The 24,154-nt window shown below is 42.4% G+C and overlaps 1 protein-coding gene across 1 annotated transcript in view; it reads left to right on the top strand.

Annotated features, from left to right (window-relative positions):
• PPM1H (protein phosphatase, Mg2+/Mn2+ dependent 1H) overlaps positions 1-24,154 on the top strand; it is a 123,547-nt gene that overhangs the window by 95,462 nt on the left and 3,931 nt on the right. The window contains exons 7-9 of the mRNA XM_062491973.1: positions 11,830-11,893; positions 13,505-13,612; positions 21,470-21,621. Of these exons, the coding sequence (XP_062347957.1) occupies positions 11,830-11,893; positions 13,505-13,612; positions 21,470-21,621 (324 nt within the window). The remainder of the gene's footprint in view (positions 1-11,829; positions 11,894-13,504; positions 13,613-21,469; positions 21,622-24,154) is intronic.

The raw sequence follows: 24,154 nt of genomic DNA, 5'->3' as shown, positions 1-24,154 counted from the left end.
GATGTCTCTGGAGGCACCAATAAAGAATGGCTTCTTGTAGACTTCCAAAAGCTCTTTTTCAAGATGTGACATGCCAGTTGGGAGGAAAAACATGTTGGGGAGAGCTACAGAAGTATCATAGGCCAGGAACTTCCTGAGAGGAGGGCAAGAACAGATTTCTGTCATCATGGTTGGAAGGAGAAGAGGGTTTGTTCAGGTTCATGGGAGTTGTTTTGAATTTCCCTGGTTGGTTAGTGGTCTGGAAAGGAAATGAGGTTGGAATGGTGGAAGTTGCAGCATTGGCAGGTGACACCACAGCTCTTTTCCTATTAAACAAGAATGACCATGAGACACTGCAAAGAATTCAGTGATTAACACAAATTGGCATCAGTGCTTAAATAAATATGAAGTAAAGCTTGAAGGGGGAAAATAATTATTTATGCACACTGGAGGTTCCAAATGAAATGTCAAAAAACTCAGTGGAAGTTGTGCTTACTACAGTATTTTTTTCCAGTCCAAATCAGCAGCAGAATGTTGAGATTTGTACAGCAATGAACAGTTTAAAAGTTAAGCAAAGAGCTAATTCTGTGTATTAGTTTCTACCTCACTTATGAATGTGTGCATAGCACTTGACCTTATCAGAAATGGTTATTACATAGTTAATACTGTTTGGCATTAGAAAAAGGAACAGCAGTTCTAAATGCAGAATACTGAGTAAGGTAAGGTTTGGTAAGTCAAACTGGCAGATTTGATTCAATGTGTTGCTTTTCAATACCTGTTTGTGAACTCTCTTAGGTCTAGAATATAGCAGGGAGGAGAAAACAGTATTTTCCGGTTGATTTTTCTAAATTTCTTGACGTCTAGGACACACATTGATCCAGTTAGTGATTCTAATATGGTCAATGTAAAAGTTGTGACCAGTTTAGTACAAATATGCTTAGCTGTAAGCAGTTATTCTGGAATAAATGCTTGAACTGTGACTTGAAAATTCAAATCTGAATTCATCACAGTATTGTGGCCAGTGCCAAGCAGAAGCATGTGGAGACTATGATGAGACTACCTCTCCCTGCTGTTCCTTTTGACTTCTGGATGGAAGTGAAAAATGGGGCCTACATTTTTGTCCTAATAAAAGAATTGGAATCCTTCAGCTGCTCCATATTGCACAACTAGTGCATCAGTTACCTCTTTGTTTGGTTGCCTCAGGACAATAAAATCATGAGGAAATTGCTTTATTGCTATACATTTGTGTAAAACAGAGCTCTTCTGAATAAGGATCCATTTCTTTTTGCAAGGTTTTGCCTTAGATGTTTGTTACCCGTTGAATTGTGTGCAGCGATCCCCTAGGCAGAGGGGAAGCAATCCATTTCTGTTTCTCTAAAAGTCTGGGTTAATTTTAATGGTTGTAATTGTGGACAAGACATTGGACTTCCAGTTTGGCGGGCCCTCGGAGGTGACAGTTTGAGGTGGCAGAGGTTTCTTAGTGGCTGTTTTCTACTTCAACGATTTTACTTCTATTTTCTTCTCCTTCTTAATCCTGGATTCAACTGATGCACCAGGACACAGTGGCCGAGGACATGTCTGTTTTGCATTTGTTTCTAAGGACACTATCTATCATGGAGAATAAATTAGCATATATATTCCTTTTCTAGAAAATATCAGATGGCACTTTGGCCAGCCAGAGCTTGATACACTAAAATGCTGCTGAACTTTCATCATATACAGTACAGATAATCAATTGTCTGAATTGGTTTTTGGTCATTAGCCTCACTGTGTGTTGACATTTGCACATACATGTGGAGAAGTGCAGGTGATACTAGGAAGAAACAGCCACTGTTACATTTAATTACTTAATCCTTTAGTGAGAGAATGTAGAACACTCTCTGCTTTGATGTTTCCTCAGGAAAATAAACTGGTGTTCTGCAATTCAGTATGCTTTTTGTGTTTTCTATTAGGAGCTGTATGACTTTTTTTTCTTCATTTTTATCCTTCTCCTTTGGTCCAGAGCTTTTCAGATTCTCAACAATGGCTTGGCTTGCCCAGCTTGTTTGGATTGCAAAAGATTATTGTCTTTGGTGTGTTATAATGTATTTGGCCCTTTATTTTTTTGCTTTCTGTTTTTTTCTTTTTTTTTTTTTTTCATGTGAAGTTTCCACACTGGCTTTGTCTCCACAGCCCACAGTGGTAGCACAGCTGCCAAGTTTCCCCACAGCATTAGGACAACCACTGATCCAGCAATGTGTACTGCATCACTAGTCCAGGCTGCCTGTGACTGCTTTGAGACCAGCCTTTCCCTTCTCTCTCCAGCTTACCTACCCTTTCTCCTTTCTTTTCAGTGGGAACTGCAATTAGAAGTCATGCTGTATTAAATATACATAAAATAAATCCCACACTGCTGGGAGCTGACCATGAGCTGCCCTTCCTGCACCCTAGCCCCATGTGCATTGTGGTTCAACAACGATTGCAAAACATGTAGTGTAGCTGGCAAGGCATCTTAAGAGCAGTGTGTCCTGCTGAACAAGCTTTCAAGCTGTCTCAAGCCATAATTTGCTGGCAGATTATCTGTGTTACTGACAGTCTTTCACAGCTGGGTCTCTGGGCTGGAGTTTTCAAGCCCATGCCTTGCAAAGGTTAAACTGGTACTGGAGAGACGTGTCCTGGTGGCTTTGACAAGTCCTGGCACCAGAAGCATCAGGAAAGACTCAGAGGCCATGTAAGCAGAGAGTGGTCAGTGCTAAAAAAGGGGGTGAGTAACCAGAAGTGGAAATATGGGGGGGAGAAACAGCAGGCCTAGTGACAGATGCTCCTTTAAAGGACTGCACAGAATTAGCGTTCTCTGTCTCTGGCTTTTATTTAAAGTTAAGACACAGTTGGTCAGATTTCCTTCATGTGCACATCCAGTATGAACAATTTTGAAGTACTTGGCTTTGACTGTATCCTAGAACCTTCCCAAACCTGGATTTCTGACTGGCTGTGTCCTTCACCGTGGCTCCTTCCAGAGTTCTCCTCTCAGCCTTCTGTGGGGCTGGAGGAGCCGTACAGCACTGTTCCTGACTGAAGGCACTACCAGTTGGCATCAACTTGGGTGGTTTAAAAGTCAATTTTTTGCTCCTCCTTGGAACAAAAACAGTGGCTTTTCTGCTGCTTGCATTGAAGTGGAGTTCTTTAAAAGCTTGTTTCCAGACCACAATTTCAGCTTTTTGACTTGATTTTAGCATGGCAAAAGAGACCTAGATAACAAGTACAGGTTTTGGTCTATTTGTTGGTTGCTTCCTTTGCCCTCCAGGAGAGGCAGAGCCGAGCAGCAGAGCTGAGCTGCACCCATCAGAAATGGTTTGAGGCAGTGTGGTGCCCACCACGCACCATGGGCTGAAGCCCAAGGTGGCAGCGAGGGGGTAATTGGGCACTGTCTCTGGGCGTGCCATCTTTGCAGCAGCAGTGGAGCCCTTGCCAGCTCGGTGTCCGTGTGTCTGGTGAGGGGATGCTGTGGCACATGGAGTCAGCCCCTGAGGGTCAGCCCGTGCTGGGGAATCGCCCGCATGATTTATTCCAAAGCAGGGAGGCTAGTGCCCTGAGGCAAGCACTAAGCAAAACCCATTTTGTTCTAGAGTCAATATTGTCCACTGCCTGGAAAGCTGCCAGCCTGTTCTGCACGCGCCCTTTTCTTTCCAACAGGGAATGTCTCTCAGCCTCTAAGCGTCTGATTAAAAAAGCAACTTCGCTTTTCAAGCCGTTTCATTTTGTTTGGGATGGATGCCTTTTGCTTTCATTGTGCAAGCTGCCTTGCCGTCTGCGGTTCAGACTTCAGCTCACAAAAACCAGGCTCTCATTAATCACTTACTGGGGATCCAGAATACCCCGGTGAGAGCCAATGTACATGTTTTGTTTGGTAATGTGTAAGCTGATTTGAACAAATACTGCCAATGTGGCTGCTATCTTACTCTTTATTGCTGGGCTCAGTGTCCTTTGACAGCACATTCAGGTAGCCTGCCCAAGGAGTGCCTGAGCAGATTGAAAAATGCCACAGAAATTGCCACAGAAATGCTTTATGGAGTTGGCACCTGTGCTGTACCCTCCTTTAATATAAATTGATTTATTGAATCAAGCACAGAAGCCCTGCTATAGAAACCTCAGGCTATAGTCTCTAGAGAACCACCTAATAAAACAGCCCCAACTGACACTCCTCATTAGCTTTTCCACCGATCCCAAGGCAGTATTTAAAGTGACAGTGTCCCTCTTTTTGGCCTGAATTTATCTGCTGGCTAATGCCTGTGGGGCTAATTAGCTTAGCATTATTAGTCTTATTCAGATAAGCTGCATTTCCTAACAGCTTGATTCCAACTTGTAAGAAGTAATTGGAAGTCTTCAAACCCTGTGCTCTGACCTGCTTGATTGCGCCTTTTAGCCAAAATCATGTAATATGCAAAAAAGTCATCCTTTCCCTCATTTTGATTTTTTTTTTCCAATTGAGCTTCTTTGTGAAACATTCTATGTTTCTTCTGCTGAAATCCTGGCTGTATTGTTGTGTTTGAGACCTCAGCTGTATTCTTTGTACAATCACCAGGGAGAGATCAAATTTTAATTTCATAATTACTTCATGAGAAAGCAACCTTTTCCCCAGTCATGCCTGGTATTAATTTCCTTCCAGCAACTTACATTTTCATAATTTAATGATTATGGGACACCTTTGCAGCGCTGGGCCATTCTGGAGGAGAGTGAGAGGATATAATTTTTGCAGCAGAAACAGTCATCGACAGCCACCTCCTTGCTTTCCATGTCTGTGCTTTTGTCTCTCGCTGCAAGGTGGTGGGGAGCAGGAGGATATGTGCCTTGTTGGTGCACACATCTAGAGCAGCTTGCTGGGCTGTGCCTGGGCACAGCTCTGCAATGATGAATGGCTGTTTGCGATGTGCATGTTATGCATCTTTTCAGGATTTGCAGTCTTCACTGCAGGAACAGCAGGAGGTGAGAGCTGACCTGCTGTGTACAGCATGTCTCCTGATGATGATGAATGGCTCTTTCCCCCAAGTGCACATGCCACAGGAGCTGAGCCAGAGTCTTTGAGGCAGGAGAAAGCAGAAACAGGAAAGTAATACTGCTGCTACAAAAGAGAAAGCTTAAGTCTGGAGTACAGCTCTATGTAAATGGCCTTTCTGGGGCTGAATGAGAGTGATAAGAATGAGGTTGGTCTGAGTCATGTCCTACAAGAGCATCTCCTTCTGGAAGCCGTGCATCTAAGACCTGTCCCTGCATGGCTGTGCATCTCCACTTGGGCTTTGCCTTGGCTTGGAATCAGGTACTGTATATGCAAGGGCAAACAAAAGAATCCCAGCCTGTTTTGTCAGAAGGAAACTAAACTGGAATGAGATAATTTTCATTCTGAAAATCCAAGGAAAACCAGTTCTTCTTCCCAATAAGGTGGTCTCTTTCCATACTTATACTTTCTCTGGCTTCCCCATCTGCACAAATTTGACATAACCTCAGCTGGTTCTCTTTCTTTCCCTTGTTACCAAAGATTGATTTATGGCTCTGCTTCTGGCTGAGAGGAGGCCCCTTGCTCCTTGGAGGAGTTTCCAATACTGGTGTAGAATGGAAAGGTCTCTGCTTGCTGTGTCTCACTGCCTCCTCCATCCTGCACTAAAGAGGTCTTTCCCAGAAGAATTTGCTTTGTGATTCCTCCTTAACCTCAATCTCCTTTGCTTCCAGAGGATCCCAGCTAGCAAGTGTGGAGCAGGCACTGTGAGTTTAACATGCAGCCTTTCTGCCCTGTGCCTCACAACATTTTTTTAACAAGAAATATGGCAAAATACGAATTTAAAAATGTTTTTTCTGTCACAGTACACTCCAGTGCACTCATGCACTCAGAGTGTTAATAGGCGACTTCCCTTACCCCTCTTTCTCCAGATTAAATTGCTGACAAACCTTCCTGTTTGTCTTTTAAGAGTAGAAGAAATGAAATAAATGTTAAGAAGTGCTCAAGGCAGCATGTTCACTGGGGGCAAAAAGGAAAGACAGCCTGCTGAGACTGTTGCAAGAAGGTGAACCTGCTCGATGTGCAGCTGCAGTATCTGCACACAGGTTTTGTCACTCAGTACTGGAAGCTCAGCAGCTCACAAGCAGTGAATGAACGCACTTGCAATACTCTTGCTCTGTCCCTCCCAGCCTCTACTTTTAAATACCTTCATATTTTTTTTTTTTGCTGATTTATCTTTTTGTGGACAAGGACCTCTCTAAATGCTTGAGATGATTGACAATCCTGTCCCTGACTTCTCTTCTACCACTTGCATTTAATGCTCCAATAGAGGTGAATGGACTAAAAAGTCAGCGACATTCGAGGAAGTGCCTGAAAAGATTCTGGTGCTTGAGTCTTTAAACTGTGCTGGCCAAAATGGATAGTTTGTTTTGCTTAGGAATTACTTCCACAGGAATATGTGGTTCTGGTGCTCTCTGAAGTCCAGATTCCATCTTAAGACTGTACACAGCAGTGAAGACTCCCTGGTGGTCCAAGGCTCATGTATTGATCTGATTTGACCAAGCCAAAGATCATAGATGTGTATAAGTCATCCTGAGAGACTTTTTTTTTTTTTTCAATTTTTAGGTCAGTAGACAGAACTGGGATTTGCAAAATGAAGCACTGTACACTTTCAGGTTCATAAGAAGGTGTTTCTGAATTTTCTGTGCGTTTTGAGGGCTTTAAAACTTGTATGTTTTCCTCTTTACTTGATGGAAGGCCTGTGAGAGTATCTTGGTTAAGGTAAATCTTCCCCTAAAAACTATTTTTCTAGGCCCATGTGTGTGGGTTTTGATTTGGGTTTGCCATCATCTTTTCTCTTAACAAACATTGCTATAGTTTGTGTGCCTTAATTTTCTTTGTTTATTGCAATTTTGTTTCATTAAACTATGTGTCAGATGAGCAATAGGGGAAAAATACTTAGACACTGAACATTAGAGCTAACCTATCTAGAGGGTGCTTAGTATCAGACAGTACTGTCTGGAGTTAGAGATCCTGACTTTACAGAAGCACAAGTGTAAGGACATTTTTTAAGATTATGGCTGAGTTGTCATAACTCTGTGCCTAACCTGCACTACATATCTTTTCTTCTTGATAAAAAGCATGCACTTACACTGATTAGATGCCTGTAGTTCAACAGATAGTACAGATGAACAGTTTGTTTTGGACTGGTGTTTTAAGCTCTGTTACCCAAAAGATGAGCTCCATTCCACTGATTACTTGTGTGGGAGGGGAAAAAATAGTTTCTGTCAAGTTTTGTGTTGCTTAAAGATTAAAACATGACTTTCTGTTGGTATGACCAAAGAAAGTTGAGCTTGAGAAGGAGGTTGTTTGGATAGCTGGGGTAGTTTTGTTGTGAATTGGGTTATTTTGGGTGAGAGGGAGAGTTGGGGCACGTGGAGGGTGTGTGGATGGCCCTAGGTTTGGGGCGTTTTAGAGTAGTAGCAAAGCAGTGCTAGAAATACATGAAATCTACAGACCTGTCCCAGACGTGCCTTTAGCCTTGTACTCAGTGTGAACTAGGACTTCTGTGAAGCAGTAGTACTTTCTCTTGGTTGCTTCCCACAATTACGTTTATTCTATGTTTCAAGCTAAAGCCCTTTGATGATGATTGTCTTTGCTCTTCCTTAGGTTTAATTCTCAGTTTACTATTAGGTGCACAAGCAGAGATGTGAAACACAGACAAACTTTCTAAAGCCGAGTGCCATGAAAAAGCAGAGCACAGAGTTCGGATTCCCCTGTCGTACACAGAACTGAACCTTCCAGGTCAGGGTAGGTTGTGTTTTCAACACCATCTGTTGTGCCTGGGGATGCCAATGCAATACTTTTCATGACCCGTAACCTTACATAGTTTGCCATTAAAGAAAATGGAATTTGGATTTTGGATTTTGGTTTTAGTCATCAACTTCTACTCTTACATGAATCTGTATGTGCTTTCAGAAGGCCAATTTTAAGAAAACTTATATGGCAGGAGAACTCGTAACACATGTAAGACATTATCTGGGATTTTGGCTCTGAAATTTGCATATGGGAGCTGACTGATTTTTCATGTTCTGACCCAGAAATATGCAGGTAACTTTGATAATCTTTTTTTCTGAAGAGTGCTAAAGCACTGCCAATGACCCCAGCACTCGAAGAAACTGCTTCTGTAGATTGTGTTGTGCATTTAGTAGTTCCTGGTTATTTTTTCACTGTGCATTCAGAGCAGATTCCAGTTAGCATACGAGTAACATCGTGTCAGTCCTAGTTCTTTTGTTCTGACATCTCTTTTGGCTCCTGGTGCGATTTGGCCCGGTTTTCCATAATGTTGATCCTGAGCCCAAATGTAACTTTGTGGGTGGTACATATGTCAAGGCCTAGTTCAATATTTTTGGACAGCAGTAGCATTTCATAATTCTTTTGAAATGAAGAAACAAAGTTAACTGAAAAATATGCAGCTATATCTAGCTGGGCATGAGCTTCCCTTTTCTACTCCCCACTGCTCCCCCTGTTTTTCCATTTGGAAAAATAGAGGCTTACGTGGCAGAAGCACTTAACCAACTTTAGGCTCATTCAGAGCTGGAAGCAATAGCATTGCCTTGTCTTTATAACATTTCTTGTCATGCCCTGGTGGCCACCAAAACCTCCTGGGATGTGGACAAGGAAGGCAGGGAGAAGGGAGGGTTGCAACACTGTGTTGTTAAAGCAGTGAGCTGGGCTGAATTACACAGAGGGCTGAATAAGGCCATGCTGGCGCTAAAAGAGCCAAACCACCCCCTCAGCTTCTCTGTATGTCTGTGTTTGATATACCTGTTGCCAATATCATATCTTTATATACAGTACACAGCAGTATAAATGCAACTTTATTACATAAAATCAAGAGAAATAGTCCAGAAGGTTGTAGCCTCTGTGAAATAAACGCACATACAAAATACAGGAGGTTTCACAGAGCATAAAATAAAATGAACTTCATATCTTCTTTCCATCTCCCCAGTTCAGTTGCTGAGTTGTTAGCTGAAAAGCTGTGCTTCATGCTTCTCTTGCAGCAAACCACACACTAGTATTTTATTAATTGTTTCTTTAGTAATGCAGGTCATAGGTACTTTTCTAAGAGTGTCTGTGGTTGCTTTTCAGTGTGTCTATGCTACCTCTGCTGCTGTGGTTGCAGTTCTGAACATTGTTTTTTAAGTGATGATAATTTTTCAGGCAATAGCAATGCTAACAGAAAAAGCACATTCAAGATGAGTTTGACACCCAGGTTCTAAGCCCAAGAGGTGACAGGCTATGAGAAACCACGAGATAAATCACTGTAGCTCTCTGGGCCTCCCTCACTCCCTCACAGTTGCACAGCTTCAGGAGGTCACAGGCTAGCCAGCTGCTCTCCCTAATCTGCTGATGGAACAAGTTAGCTGCAGCCCTTGGAAAATGGCCTCCCCCAATGTCCTTACACCAAGGTGTCACAGTTGAAGGCCTGAGGGACAGTGGTTTTTGTCATGGTTCCATAAAAGAAGCTGGACTCAGCAATGGGGAGCATTCTTTTGAAGGACACTAGCCTAAATAATACTTTTTTTTTCCTTCTTCCTAAAGCACAGTCAGTGTGAGGTGCTGTGCAGGGCAATATAAGGAGAAAGAAGAGAGAGGGAAAAAAGTTTGGTTCCCGTTTTTGTCAGCTTACAGGGCAGTGTAAAGTGAGGGCTTTGGTCTTAAATATTTGTAGTTACCTTGCAGATAATATAGTCTCTGTGTAAAGAATGGGCTTGTTTTTTCTTTTAAAAAGGGGCTTGCAAGTACTTAAGTCACATCATCTTAGTTTTGCTTGCTATTTTAACAAATACATGCAACAGTGTGAACATCCAGTAGGAGTGGTTGCCTTCTCAGGCTTGTGGCTTGATTAGTCATTTGACTGATGCCCACAATGGACTCAGCTGATACCCATTTTCTTGGTGGCAGAGCACAACTGGTTCTATGCAAGGCATCATTCAGACTCCTCAAGGATGTTTTCCTCAGAACTTCCAGTACTGTAGGTCCAATTGGAAGCTTCAAAACATGTTCATGAGTAGTCAGAAATAGTAAATTTTTTGCTCTACATTCAAACCAGGATATCCAAGTTAGTGAGTGAGGCTGAGATATTTGTTGGAAGTAAAGGAAGGAGCAAGAGCTGCCTCCTTCCCAACTAAATGCTATTACAAGATTTAAACATCAAGTTTCATCATGTTTATCATCAAGTATTATCATGTTGGCTACTTGACTAATTTGTGCCTCTTGGATTGGTTTAAGAGCTAATTTATTTGTCCTCCTCAGTGCAGAATGCCATTTGAATGCCTTCACTGTATTGTGTCTTAGAGAGATGGCCAAATACTATGGTTATATATTCTAAGATATTCTTGACTACATGAGGGACCCACTGTATTTTGCAAACTTCCCCTAGTTTCATTTTATACACAGTAATGTTTTGTAGCATGAGAGGGGAGCTCTCCACTACTGTTTCTTGTACGCATTTTGGTTGTTCTTCTCTTTTTTCTTGGTCCTTCCTCACCTCCAAAACCCTAATATGATCCCTTCCTCTAATTACTGGGAAATGTAAAGGTGGGGCTTAAATGTCTGTGCAACTCTCACTAAGCCTGAGGCTTGCCTGTGTGATGCAGCATGTACAGCACCATTTATTGATCTCAGGCCTGTGCCATATTTTGGTGAAGCAGGGGACAGTGTGATTACAGTATGGGATTTCACCCTTAATTTTTAATTTCCTTCTGGTTTATGTCACAGCCTTAATATTGCTTGAACGCGATCCCATGTGACTCCCTGGAGCTCAAGCAGCCATCCCTGAGAGATGGAGAGCTACACAGCTGGGGCTGGCAGGGGCCCTGCCCAGCATCTTCCCTCCCTTCCAATTTGTGCACTCAGGGTACTTTTGGTATCACCCTGAGGGCTTTGGACATGGATGGGCCAGGAGGGAAGCACAACATACAGGGAAAGGCTGAGGAGGGACAACTTTGTGCCCCTCTGGGACAATGTACCTTAGCCAAAAACGTACCCTAGCACCTGAGCTCAAGCTTATATTATACCAACCACAGGACTCTACAGCTTATGAGAATGACTGTCATCTTCTGTTGTTTTTTTTTCTTTATTTCTCACTGGCAAAATTGCAAACCTTCTCACCTCATCAGTATCAACAGCTGGATGTGTAAAAGGTGGAGTAGTACACAGGCATGCGGTAAACAGAATCAGAGCATGAGCATTTACCTCTCTTGTCTCTTGTCCATGGGAAAGCTGCTGTGAAATGTGAAACGTCTGACAACTAGTCAAGGTCAAATGCGCGCTAAATATCCTAAAACTTCAGCGCGTGAAGCTTGTCTTGGTTCCTGTGGTCCTGGAGGATGAGAACAGGATCAGAAAGCTGTTTCACATGGTCTGTACCTGTCCTGTCATTGCTCACATTTCACATTAACAGTGTGAACCTAGGTATTGTTTAGTTTCTTGGGTTTGAGGTTGTTTTGTTTGGGTTTTTGTGTTTGGTTGGATTCGGGGTTTTTTAAGAACTGTATTATAGTATAGCTGGTACCATATCCAACAATATCTTACCTGATTAGGATGTTATTCCAGTTCACCTCTTTCTTTGCAATCAGTAGGAGCAGCCTGGCATGTTAGGTATTTACCCATCTTCACTTTTCCTTTTGGTGAAATGGATAACTATTTGCAGAAAACCTTCCTGTAGATAAAGAAATTTACATCTTGATTCAAACACATAGTCCCAAGGAAAAATATTTTCCCCCCTGTTTTTGAAATCACAGCTGCTTGTTTCAGGGCACTGGGTCACTAATTGAGTGCAAGCTTCATAAATATTGTTTGTCCTCCCCCCACAGGGCATACAAAACCATTGAGGAAGATGACTTGAAGTTTCCCCTAATATATGGAGAAGGCAAGAAGGTGGGCACGTTTGCTTTCCTCAGACCAAAGGAAGAAGGAATTCTGTGCTGTTTACCACTCAGTTTAGCCCGTGGCATTCCAGTGTTTTCCACTCAGTATCTCTTTATTTGATCATTTTGACAGCTTGAAAGGATATCTTGGTTCTGTCATAAATCAGTCTTGTGTCTGGGGGATGGTGGGGAGAGCTCAACATAGTAATAAGCATTTTACAGCAGTCATTTGCTGTTTAGTTTGCTTTTGTTTTTCTTTCATTGTAAATATGCTACAATGAGACTTCCGTAAGTAATTGACTTTAAATGTTCCTTTTTCGTTGCAAAATATCACTAGAAAAAAGGAAGATATTTAATAGTGCTCTGAGATGCAAAACTAATTTAGGAAGAAGAGGGATCAGGGCAGGATTTGTAAAGTATAGCACCTTTTTTAACCTTATCTTCTTCAGCTAGTATATGTGAACTCACTGTTGAATTTTTCTGATGTGTGAAGGCTGATAGTTGAAAGGCTGTTTGTTATATTTTGTTTTCAGCTCTGTGATTAAGAACAGTGAGATCATTAGTGTTGGTCCCAGCAAGCTTAGCTGGATGCAGCAATAGGATCAATATAAGGACGCAGTGGTGTCAGTTTGCTGATATTGGTATGCTTGCTGTGTTTCTAAATAGTGCTCCTCTGCTGCATTACGTTCTTAATGCAAAAATAGAAACTCTTCAAAATTAGCCCATGTTTTGAAGGTCCAGATCTGCAGCTTATCTCTGAATTTTGTTAGGTTTAAAATTATTTGCAAAATGTTTCATGCACATCTTTTTAATTTACTTTCTTATGGCCCTGTGGAGCCAGGAGTCACTGAGGCAAAACGATTGAGTCAGTTGCTCTCTGTTAGTGATGCTGAGCTCCCTTGCTCGGAAGCTGTGGTGCTAAGCTCAGGTTTGGGGAAAGTAGTCTGCAGAGCACAGAGAGCAGGGTTCTCTGGGAGGCTGAATGCCTGGTCAGTCTTTGGAGCAGCTTTAATGAAGGTGAGCCCAGAACCTCTTGGGACACCACTCATGTCACAGAGGAAGGTGCTGGGTATAGGAAGTGGTAGATGTGAGGGAACTGCAGATCTGCTGTAGGGTGACTCTAGATGAGAGCAGTGCTGCTGTCTGTGTGGTCAGTGCTGCTGTCACCTGTGTTTTCAGCAATTTAAGGTGGCCCTTGGCACTTTTCCCTGGTAAAGGAAATATACAACAGTATGTCAAAAGGAAGATGCCATGGATTCCTTATATGAGTAATTGCACTTCTTGTTCTCTATAAAACCTATACTAAGAGTATAATTTGCTGAAGGAGTGCTCTTATAGAATGGTGTGGACAGTGAGGTGACTGGGTTAGGTTTCTATACCTCAGAGATGGTGACTGAGTGGAATGTGGGTGAAAATAAAGCTTGGAATAAGGAGAAAAATGGAGATGGCATGAGTGTGAAAAGCTTTGACATTGATTAGCTATGTTAAATCTAGAGTTTCTGAGAGAGAAAAAGGAATTCACCCCTAACTGTAGCAGTTACAGAATAGGAATTTTATCTCATTCCCTATTGACACAGTCTATGTAATGAGATTTTACCCCATTGCTTTTCTTCATTTCCAGGCTCGGGTTATGGCAACAATTGGAGTGACCCGAGGACTGGGAGACCATGACCTGAAAGTGCATGACTCCAATATATACATCAAACCTTTCCTGTCCTCATCTCCTGAGGTAAAACAGCCAAGGTTCAGCCATTTGATTTGTGAGAGGGAAATAAATTTACTTAGTGTGTTTATTTGTTCTTCTCAAATTATCCATTCTGATTGTGATCCAGTCCATGTAACATGCTGCCCTTTCCAGAGGTGATAGTAACATCCACATGGTAGGAACTAAGTTCATAGTAGAGTCTAAGTTCCACAACTGTGTGCCCTAGCTCTGATTGCTCCACATTGCTGCAGAGCACTGATTTCTTCTCACTCTCTGTTCTGTAGTTATCCCATAGCCTTGCCATTCAGTGTGACAGATGCCCATCTCCTTCCACCTTCATGTGCTTCAGCTCCTGTCAAGGCCTAGATCATGCTGCCTTCACAGAAGATATAAATCCATGCACTGCAGAAGGGATGTCTTCCACAGCAGTGTAGTATCCTGCATTACACAGAGAATACTAGATGAACTCTTAAGCAGGAAAATGCCAAGAGCCATAGGAAGGCTACTTTATGCTTCCAAATGTCTGCCCCTTAACCTTCTGTTCTTAATTCCTTTGAAGTTTTGTGCAAACACCAAATAATGGCAGTGTGCATTCCCAAATGACGGTGTAATGAGAAGATTATGTGGTATTTGGGCTAGGGGCAGTTTTAAATGCCTTCATAATTTTGAATGGCCTCATCATAAGCAATTCCACACAGTATTTGACTATTGGACGCCTTGCAGTGAATGATATCAAGCCTTCCAAAGGGATTTAAATGTATTTGTTAACAAGGAACATGCAAGCCTTGCTTTTTTTTTTTTCTCCTTCTTCCATGGCCCAAATGCTGAAAACTGTCCATTGTCAACTGGAGTGCCAAAGTTTTAACCATATACCCAGTATTTGACCTTGAATTTATTACTTGCTATAGCAGTATGAGAGAATGAAAACACACAAATAACATCATACCACTAGGAAGGAACCAAATTATTAAATTTAGCTTGCTTAGAACATCTCCAAGGCAAATTTGTCATGAATGTTTCAGGCTGTTCAAAGAATCACTAGCAAAAGTATTAGCAAAAGCAGGTTTAGTATTAAAATGAAAGCACGACAAAGTTTATTGGCAGGGTTCACTCTACTGCTTACTTGGTGGTTGGAGTACACCGAGAAAAAATTGGACTGAAATCTAAAATCTATCAATCTAGAACTAAAGTCAGCCAAAAAATATCAGTGTAGGAGATGGGGACAAAAGCTTAAGGCTAAGGAATGAGGATAAGGGAAAGGGTAAGAATAAAAGGGAATAAGGGAGACCCTCCTGTTGAGTCACAAGTTTCAGAGTAAACCCCCTTGCCAAGCTTTTCCCTGGACTTGACCACCAGTTTAGACCTAAAGGTTTTAACAACACTTAATCAATAGCTGAATTTAAACAATTTAACAAAAGATTCTATATAATTTACTGTAAGCACAACAGTTAACTGACTTACAGGCTTAATTTATGAACTAACATACTTAAGAACCCAAGAGAGCAACATTCCTAGTACCTTTGCTATAATATATTCAGAGTGATAGGTACACAGACCTAAAAGAATATGTACACAGCCTGCTGAGGTCCAGGAGAACTCAAAAGGGTCTCACTTGGACCCCCTGTTTATAGGGTTGCAAGAAAGTTGCTTTAGCTACAGTAATTTTTCATTCTGGCTGCAGCTTGAGTGGTAACTTTTTCTGAAGTTTTGATAACATTGTTATAATGTTGTTCCATTTGGGTTGTTACTCAGGTAAGAACTCAGTTACTAAGGTTTCCAAGGCTGTCTGGAAAAACAACTGGAGCTCCTTAGACAGCACAAGTTCCTGGGAGCAGTTCCAGGTGTTTCTGATAAGCTTGAGAGGAGCCCAGCTCAGGTGCTGTTCATCAAGGCCAAGGCCTGACAGCATTTCTGAGATCATAGTGTGGCGCGAGGAGGGGCTGGGAGGAAGGATGCACCATCACAATCCACCCCACAACTAAAGGTGACCTGGCTTTACTCTACTTACTCCAGACTGGTGATGTGGTCCCCTCCTGCTTCTGTGCCTATAAACAGAGTTCTAAAATTTATATATATTTATTATATATAAATAATATAGTAAAATTCCAATTATAAAAATAAAAATTTTAAAAGTGCTGAGAGAATCCAGCCCTGAAGAAAAGAGGGAGATCTACAGACAGCCTCTTCTTCATGTTTCCTTGCTATCAATTGTGTACTTTCTCTCTCTGCCTTTGAATGTGTCCCTCACTTGAGACCTGCTCCTGTTCTCCTCAGCTAGGCAGGCGGGAGCTCTGCCCTCATCACTGTGATGGATTTTTTTAATGCCAGAAAAATTATCCAATTCTACCTATTTATTTTTGTTTCTGGCTTGCTGAGACACAGTGTTTCTGGGGTACATAATGGCTGCAGCACAGCAACACAGCAATATCATCTCTGCCAATTGCTGCTGCAGTGTTTGTGTGTGTCTATAAACCAAAGCTTCTCATGAGCTTTTCTGATTTGTGGGGAGTGTGTCTGTACATGTTCAAATTCTGGAATGTGGCATCTAGTTCGTATGCTAGCCACATTTTCAGGATCTCTTAACTGCAAAATTGACTTTGTTTCCACATCCTCTTCACAGCTAAATTCAGCAGAAATATATAAGGGCAGGAGGAGGAAAGACAGAGCACCAGCCACCTTAATTTAGAGATACTGGCAAAAAAACCTCTGAGTATTATTAGGAAGTAGCATATGCTCCAACTTGCTTTCCATTGCACCTCTTCCTCTTAATCATCTCTTCCCTCTCATCTCAGAGAGAGCCTCAGTGCTTTAGCTCCTCACGTTTTTCCCTGACTTGTTCTGTCCAAACATGGGCAGTGCACCTTGCACAGAAATCAGCATTAAGAAACAACATCTTTATTCTGCCATCTGGGGGACTTGGCACTTGGAAGCAAAGGCAGTGGTGTCAGGCAGCAGTCATATTGGGTCCCTGTGCTGCATTGGATTTTGAATTGTTTATATAGAGGTAGGGAAGCGTAATGTCTGGTTTCCAGACCTGGAAAAGGGGAAGCACAGGAAATTAAGGCACACAGTGAGTCGTGACAGAAGGAAGATCCAAGTCCTCTGGCTCCTGTTTCTGTGCCATAATTGCAATAGCCTTTCTTAAGTAAGGGGCAGTATGGTGAATTTTCTGAACATTTTACTTCCAGCATGACAAAGCTCTGGTATGCTATACCCACCAAAATTTAGCTCAAGGAAAGGTAAACATCCCTGAGACTACATCCAGAAATAGGCATATAATAGTAATTTGAGGGTGGTGTGAAATGATACTTTGACAGAGTGCCAGGCTATGGGAGGAAAAGTCGTGCAGCCAAGACTGACAAATGTAATGAGTATTCACTGGCTCAGCTGTTATGAGACCAGATTTGGAGGACCTCTGCAGGTTGGTGAGCTCTAGAGATTTGAACCTCTTAAAATGAACTGGAGTAGCACAAAGCAGGCAAACCATGGCTGAGGCTCTCTGGCATGGAATTAAATATTTATTTTTCATAATGGAACAGTTAATTTGAAAGCTTTCAGCAGGAAATTCTGCTTTTCAAAGCTTAGTAAGAGCCACCTTGTTGCAGATGAAAAGCAGAATTTCATCCCAAAATTTTTTGAATGGCAGCTCAGCTATTTGGTGGGGAAACATGTGGCTCTGATGGCAGCATTTGGCCCTTGCCAGCAAGAAACCCAAAGCCAGCCACCAGAGCAAATGATAAGAAGATAATGAAGAAGAGTTTTTGTTGTTCCATAGTGTTAGTAAAATCTTTCTGACTACTCCACAAATATGTCCAAGGAGATAATTTTAGATTCACATCTGCCTTATAGAGAAATCCTCAGGAATTATACCATCAAAAGGAACAAGGCAAATACATAGAGAAGCAATATGATCAAAGGGAGTCAAAGTGGCTTCAGGAAGCAAACATCACACTTCAGTGGCTTCAGGTCCTTGAGGTTACATCTATGAGAGAATTAATAATAGAAATAATATTAATAATAATAATAATAAATTTAGTTGATGCTCTTACACAAGCACTTTGATTCCTCAGAAAACATTTGAGAAACGGTTGTGCATCACAGGTTATTAATATAAAAGATACGAAGCTACAAAGTGGAAAGTTGGCACAGTCTGCTGGAAATTGACTAACGGGCAGGAAACAAAGGGTAGCAGTGAAAAGCTAAAAAGAGATTAATTGGTGAATGCTGCAGGGAGCAGTGTTGGGACCCACTTTTTATTATTTACATATAAATTACATGGAGAGTGGTATTGAAAGTTCTCATCATTTGCCAGGAAAGCTGCACTGGTTAACACTGTGCATAAAAGGGACAATACAATTAAGAAAGGGCTTAATTTATTGAAGTAGCTGGGTTGATCAGTAGTGCCGGCGAGTGAATGTAGGCTGTTGTTTAGCTGGAATTCCCCCGAGGCCGGCTGCTGAGGAGCACCTCAGGTGGCTGCAGGCTCACATGTCACTGCTGTGAGCGGGTTTTCCAGCCGAAGGGACTCGAGTTTGCTGCCCCATAAAAACAAACCTGGCAAACGAGGCAAAGCGCCTTCGCAGGGCTGCCGTGGTCCTTTGCAGCAGCCAGAGGCAGGGTTTGTCCGGTGGGTAGATCTGTTTGAAATGTAAATAAAAACCAGCCCACCTGTTTGTTCATTGTTTGCCTAGAGAAGTTTTCTCAGTGTTCTTGACTGCCTGTAGTCTGTACCAGTTTAGGAAACCTCTGCACTGCCAGTCATTGTTAGGCCAGCTGTCCCCTGAAGGAGCAGGGTTCTGCAATGCTGTTTTTTACAGTGTGGGCAGCTTTGCACAAATTTGTGTCACAGACAGAACTTTCCTTAAACCTCACTTTTTACTGAAATACAGCAACAGGAAGGAGGCAGTCATTGGGAAGGTTTACTCTGGAATTTAAAAAAATAAAACAGAATAGTCATTTTCATTGCAATCATTGAGCTGCTTTTGGTTACATAAAATTTAAAGGGGTGGGGTTCACTGCTGTTGCAGTCATTTAGGTAATTCCCTGGATGTCTCCTCATACTTCAAAACTGTGGCATGTCACGCTCTGTCACCTTTTTTGTACACCGTGGAGTGTGCTGTGGGTGCTGCGCAGCGTGGGATGTGTGTGGAGTGGGTGTTCAGTGAGCCCTGCTGGACTGACCTTCCACTCCACATGCCCTGGTGGTGCTGCCCAGCCTCTGTGCCTCCAGGAGCTCTGCTGTCACACTGCTCCAAATCCAGCTGACGGCACAGGGCACTACTGCAAAAGACCCTCACTGACCCATGTAAAAACTAGAATGAAGACGCTGGCAGAAAAAATGAAGGGTTAGGAGCTGGTTACTTTCTGCACCTGGACAAGGCAGTCTGTGAACATAACCTGACCCTGCAATAGACTGGACAGCTCTAACTCTTTTCGTCAGCAACATATTAGGGGCATCTAGCTGTATGTAAGAAATCCAAGGCAAGACAGAAATGAAGGACTTAAGATAAGTGGAAAGCAGACAAAACTGCATTTCATTGAACGTTTTGTTGCATGCCCAACTGTTCCTTATATGCAACAATTTTACATCAGTTGCCCCATGCTTGTCTCCTGTAACCTTGGCACACTCTTTTCCTTAGCCTAGGGACTGGCCTAACACCTCACTGTCCTCTGCATCATTTCTGACATCTAGTTTCTTTTCAACATGTGCCTGTCTGCTGGAGTTGCCCAGTTCACAAAGCTTATCTTTTTGGGAAGTACCCTTCTTCCTAGATAACACACTAAATCAGTGAATGCATTTTTTTTCCCTGTTCCCCTAAAACAAAACATATTGTTGGTAAAGTGAGCTCTTCTTGATGTTGTTCTTGCATTTTGACCCATGGTCTGGCTGCAGGGAGCTTTGAAAAGTTTCTCATCTATTCCAGTGCCACTCCTTAGTCAGACAAAATGGTTCATTTCAGAATTCCAATCAGTGATGCATGGTTTTGCTTTCCCGCCTTCTGCGCCACCTAAGCTGCAAAAATGGCTCCTGTGATGTAATGTGTCTTTTGCCTCGGTTGGGATTGCTTTCCCCAGCACAGATGTTTGAAGCTTGGTTAGCCATACCAGGGGCTTGGTGCTGAGTGCATCCCTGAGCATTAACTCTGATGGCTTTCTCAAGTATTTGCTGGTCCCTGAGAGATCTGACCAGAACATGTGCTGTATCCTGATGGCTGTGTTGGCCAGCTTACCCTCAACACCCCAGTGATTTCTGAGTTGCAACTGTGGGCTGTTAAGGCTGAACTAAATTCTGGGAGACGGGGACTATGACAGCTACTGATTTCTGTACAATAAGCTTGAGATGAGAGCTGTGCTGCATACAGGGTCTTTTCTATATTCCCGCTCAAGTATGAATAAGCAGATATGCTCTAATGAAGAGAGCATCTTGCCTTGAATTTAATCCTCTCTGAAGTCCTTATTCAGCTGCTACCTTAGATAATGAAGTGAGGGTTACATTTTACAAATTACCTTCTCGTGCTTTTGAGTGAAAGGCGAACTTGCAAGGATTAGCAGTCAGATCTAGGTGATTTTTAATTCTTTTTTTTTTCCTCTGGTACTGGTTGAAGTCCCATAAAAGTATAATTACATGATAAGGTTCAGGCATTTTATATGCATTGCCTGCTCCATGGCTCCTAAGGGGAGAGTGCATCATGAGGGAGAATAAAACAGCTCATATTTTCTTGTTATGCCAAGTGCTTGTCCTGACTAACTGCTGTTAGCGGAGTCCAGAACCAGAGCAGGGTGCATGATGAGGTGCACCATTTCTGAATTTCAGTATAGGTGATCCTTCCCTCCTGTCTGCCTTGCCGTGATTGTTACAGTTCTTTCAAACTGTCATTACTACTGTGGTAATTAAAGTGCTGTGTGAGTGCTTCCTAATGGCTCCCCATCACAACCTGGGAATCACAGGCATTTCTCAGCTGGAGTACAGCATGTGTTGGAAGAGGAGTCACACCAAACTAAAGGCTTCTTTTAAAACACTTTCTATGGCCTTTGCTTGCATTCTGGCTCAGCTGATGGCCCCTCAGCAACCCCCACCGTGACTGCCTCCACCACTCTCAGGTTCTCTGGGAAGAGGATGGTGGAAGTTGTTTTAAAAGGCAGGGTGTTAAGAGGTGCCAGCAGTGATCAGCCTGACTGGGGCTGCAGACAGAGAAGTTGAAGTCAGTGGGTATTTTAGTAGTGCAAATAAGCTCCACTTTTTGTGCAGATCCTGAATTGGTCTGTAGCTACTGAAATCCTTACAGATGCATGTGACTGAGCAGTTTTTCTGTATTTCATGGAACCACTCACTTGCTCAGGCAAAATTCTTGAGTGCAGCAGCTGCCTCAGGTTTAGAAAAGTGAATGCAATACCGGCTGTCACACAGGCATTTCCAAACATGCAATCTGGCAGACTTAAATGGATCTGGACAAATAGTGAAAACAATTATTTGTGAATATTTTATTAGGAAATATCAAAAATTCATCAAATAAATTATTCAGCTTCCATATGACTAGTCCTGCCAATGATAGGGAAGAGCCTCATGCACTGAAGCCAGGCTGCTGGGTGGGGGAGGCTTCAAGTGTTTCTGGCATAAAGGCAGCGCAGTGCCTTAGAGCCTGGTTTTGGAACAGTTGTGTCCATCCCATCTGGGGTCAGCACCTGAGCCATGCTGAGCTGCAGCAGGAAGGGTTACCATGTGGAGGGCTGAATTGGAGACAGACTGTGCCAGTGCCATGGGGGGTTACTTCCAGTGCCCTGGCTGAACCTGATAAACTCACAGCCAAACTCAGCAGTGTTTCACAAATAGGTCTGACAATCACCTCCTTCATTAATATCTCTTGTGTTTTTTCCTTTTAGGTGCGAGTCTATGACCTCCTGCAGTATGAGCATGGGCCTGATGATGTTCTGATCCTAGCTACTGACGGGCTCTGGGATGTGCTGTTAAATGAAGAAGTGGCAGAAGCTGTCACTAACTTTCTACCAAACTGTGACCCTGATGATCCCCACAGGTTCGTGCTTGTCCCTGATTTTCTAGCTTCTCCATAGAAGAGCACTTTCTGGTAACATATTTTTGTAGAAAGTATGATATGAATAGCATTTAGGAAATATGCAACACTTAAAAGGAGACATTTTTATAGGTTGGACAGAGCCTCTACAGCAAATGTGAGCAGTTGGAGCAGGGGCTCTATTATAGCTCAGAAATGCCCACCTTCAGTGGAATAGGTGTGGGATCACAGTATCTTGGCATGGGATCCATTTTGTTTGCTGTATGAGGTCCTGTGAAAACTGTAGGAAGTTTGGATGTTGTTGGGGGTTCTTGGAGGTTCCAAACCTCCTACAAGGGGATTCTTGGAAGAATATGGCAACAGCTCTCTCCTCTGGACAATCCCTTAACACTACAGAAGGACATTCTTAACATCTCATTCTCTCTCTCACTGTGTATATATATAAATACTGCACACTGGTTCCCACTCATTCCTAGTCATGGTGTGACCTTTAAACCCACCTTCCATAGAGGATGCTCAGTGCTACCAGCTGCAGGACAGGTGTGGTGAAAAAATAGGTGGAAAGTCTGACTTGATGTTCATTTAATTAGATCCTGCTTCATTTCACCATTTAACCTACCTCATGCTCTTCATTTTTCTATCTATCGCCTCTTAGATTATCTGTTTCTGTCCTTAAAACATACCAGCATGCAAACTACCACGTTCCCAAACAACCATCTAGAGGCTGTCTGCCTTGAGTGAGTCCATAGGTTTGTCTCTTTCTGAGCTCAGTGTCACTGTAAATTAAAACATTTTGCCAGAGATCAGAAGTCTCTTGCTTGTAAATGGGACTGTGAAAGTGGAAAGAGCTTTATTTGTTCTTAGGGACTGCTCAGGAAGGGAAGTGTGTGTTGCTAGTGAATTTAGGGCTGTCTGCCACTGTGTTCTACCCTCACCCTGGACTGAGAGTGGGGAAGAGAGACTTTACACATCCCCAGTTGGTCTGTGGAAAGTGGAGTTTCATAAATATCTAAGACCCATCTCAAAATGCTTGCTGCTTCTCATATTTCTAAGTGGTCATCTTCACAGGGTCAGCCCTGTTCATCAACAAACAAGATAACTGGGTATGGACCCTTGACGGTGACTTGAGCTGTAAAGAGAGAACACCTTCAAAATAACTCAACAGCAGTATTTTCCTACCCTGACACTTAGAAATATGGAATGCAAAAAGAGGTTTTGCTGCAAACATCAGGAGAATTGATGATTGATGATTATCATGAAGCTGCAACTACAATATTTTGAATTCATCCATCTCCTTATGCCAAAGATAAGATATGGTATGAATGACAGCCCTGGGCCATCTCTACTTCAGCAAGACACACAGCTTGTCTGCCCTCTCTCTGAGAGGAGATCAGACAGGATCAGCTAAAGGCACTTTCAGGGCATCTGGTAGTGTGCTATGCAGACATGCCATTAATTTAAGGTCGGAGGAGATCACCCATCCAGTCAATTTTCACTTATTCCCTAACACCATTCAGAAATGCTATGGTGCTTTTGTTCTCATTCCTGCACCCTTGAGATTCTTACAAAGGCATCTGGCAACATGCAATACGTCTGTCCTGCTCTGTCTCCATTTTCCTCTAGTATTTGGGAAAGGTTGGCCCCGCCTTCCATCCTCAGCAGTACAATCTGTTGTGAATGCAGTCAGGGTGTGTTGTGTCTGTCTTGCTCCTTTTGTCTTTACTAAGCTTATGGTGATGGCCACCATGATTGTTTTAGTAGGAAGCAGGATTCTTCAAGCTTTTTGATTTGTTAGGTGAGTAATTTTTCATCCATTGTAGAACACTCAGCAATGAGAGACACTAAAGGGAAATTGTATTTTCTTTGTTTTGACTTGGATTTTCTCATACTGGTTTAGTAATTGTGGGGGATTAGTCACTGTTTGTGCCAGCGTGAGTACCACACATTCCAGAACTGAGCCTGCTGTTTATTACTTAGAACAAACACATTTATTGGTGTTTGACCTACTGGTCTTTGAATGGACATCTGAATTGTAAATAAATTCATTCTTTTAAGCAATTCTGTGCCAGATCTTTTAGAGGCTTACAAACAGTGATGGCAAGATTTCTCATTTCTCATGCCAGCACACAAAGGTAATTAGAGCAGTCCCTCATATAGTTTACAATTATATTTATGAAAACTGCCTTTGTGGAATTGCTCTTGCTGCTTGGTTGTAAAGAATATTTAAAGGTTTTAAAGTACTGTGTGAGAGATTCTATGCAATTATTTCACAGTGGTCTAAATGAGGTATAACTAATGAATTTACAGTAGCGTTCCAGCTCAAGCTGTGGAGCTGCATGTGTTCCTCTCACTAGTCAGTGACATAAAAATCTCCATTGCTGCATTATAAATGTTATGTTTAAAGGAAATGTTATCCCAGAAATGTCAGATTCTGTGATGGGTGCAGTGACATAATCTGTGGTGAGGTGATCAGCCAAAAATGTAGTATCTCTAGGGGTGTAGAAAACTTGTCAGAATATAAGAGACTTGCACCCTG

Source organism: Cinclus cinclus, chromosome 4 (genome assembly GCF_963662255.1).
Source record: "Cinclus cinclus chromosome 4, bCinCin1.1, whole genome shotgun sequence".
Classification (NCBI taxonomy): domain Eukaryota; kingdom Metazoa; phylum Chordata; class Aves; order Passeriformes; family Cinclidae; genus Cinclus; species Cinclus cinclus.
The sequence above is the reverse complement of the archived record's forward strand: the minus strand, read 5'-3'. Positions and strand labels throughout refer to the sequence as shown.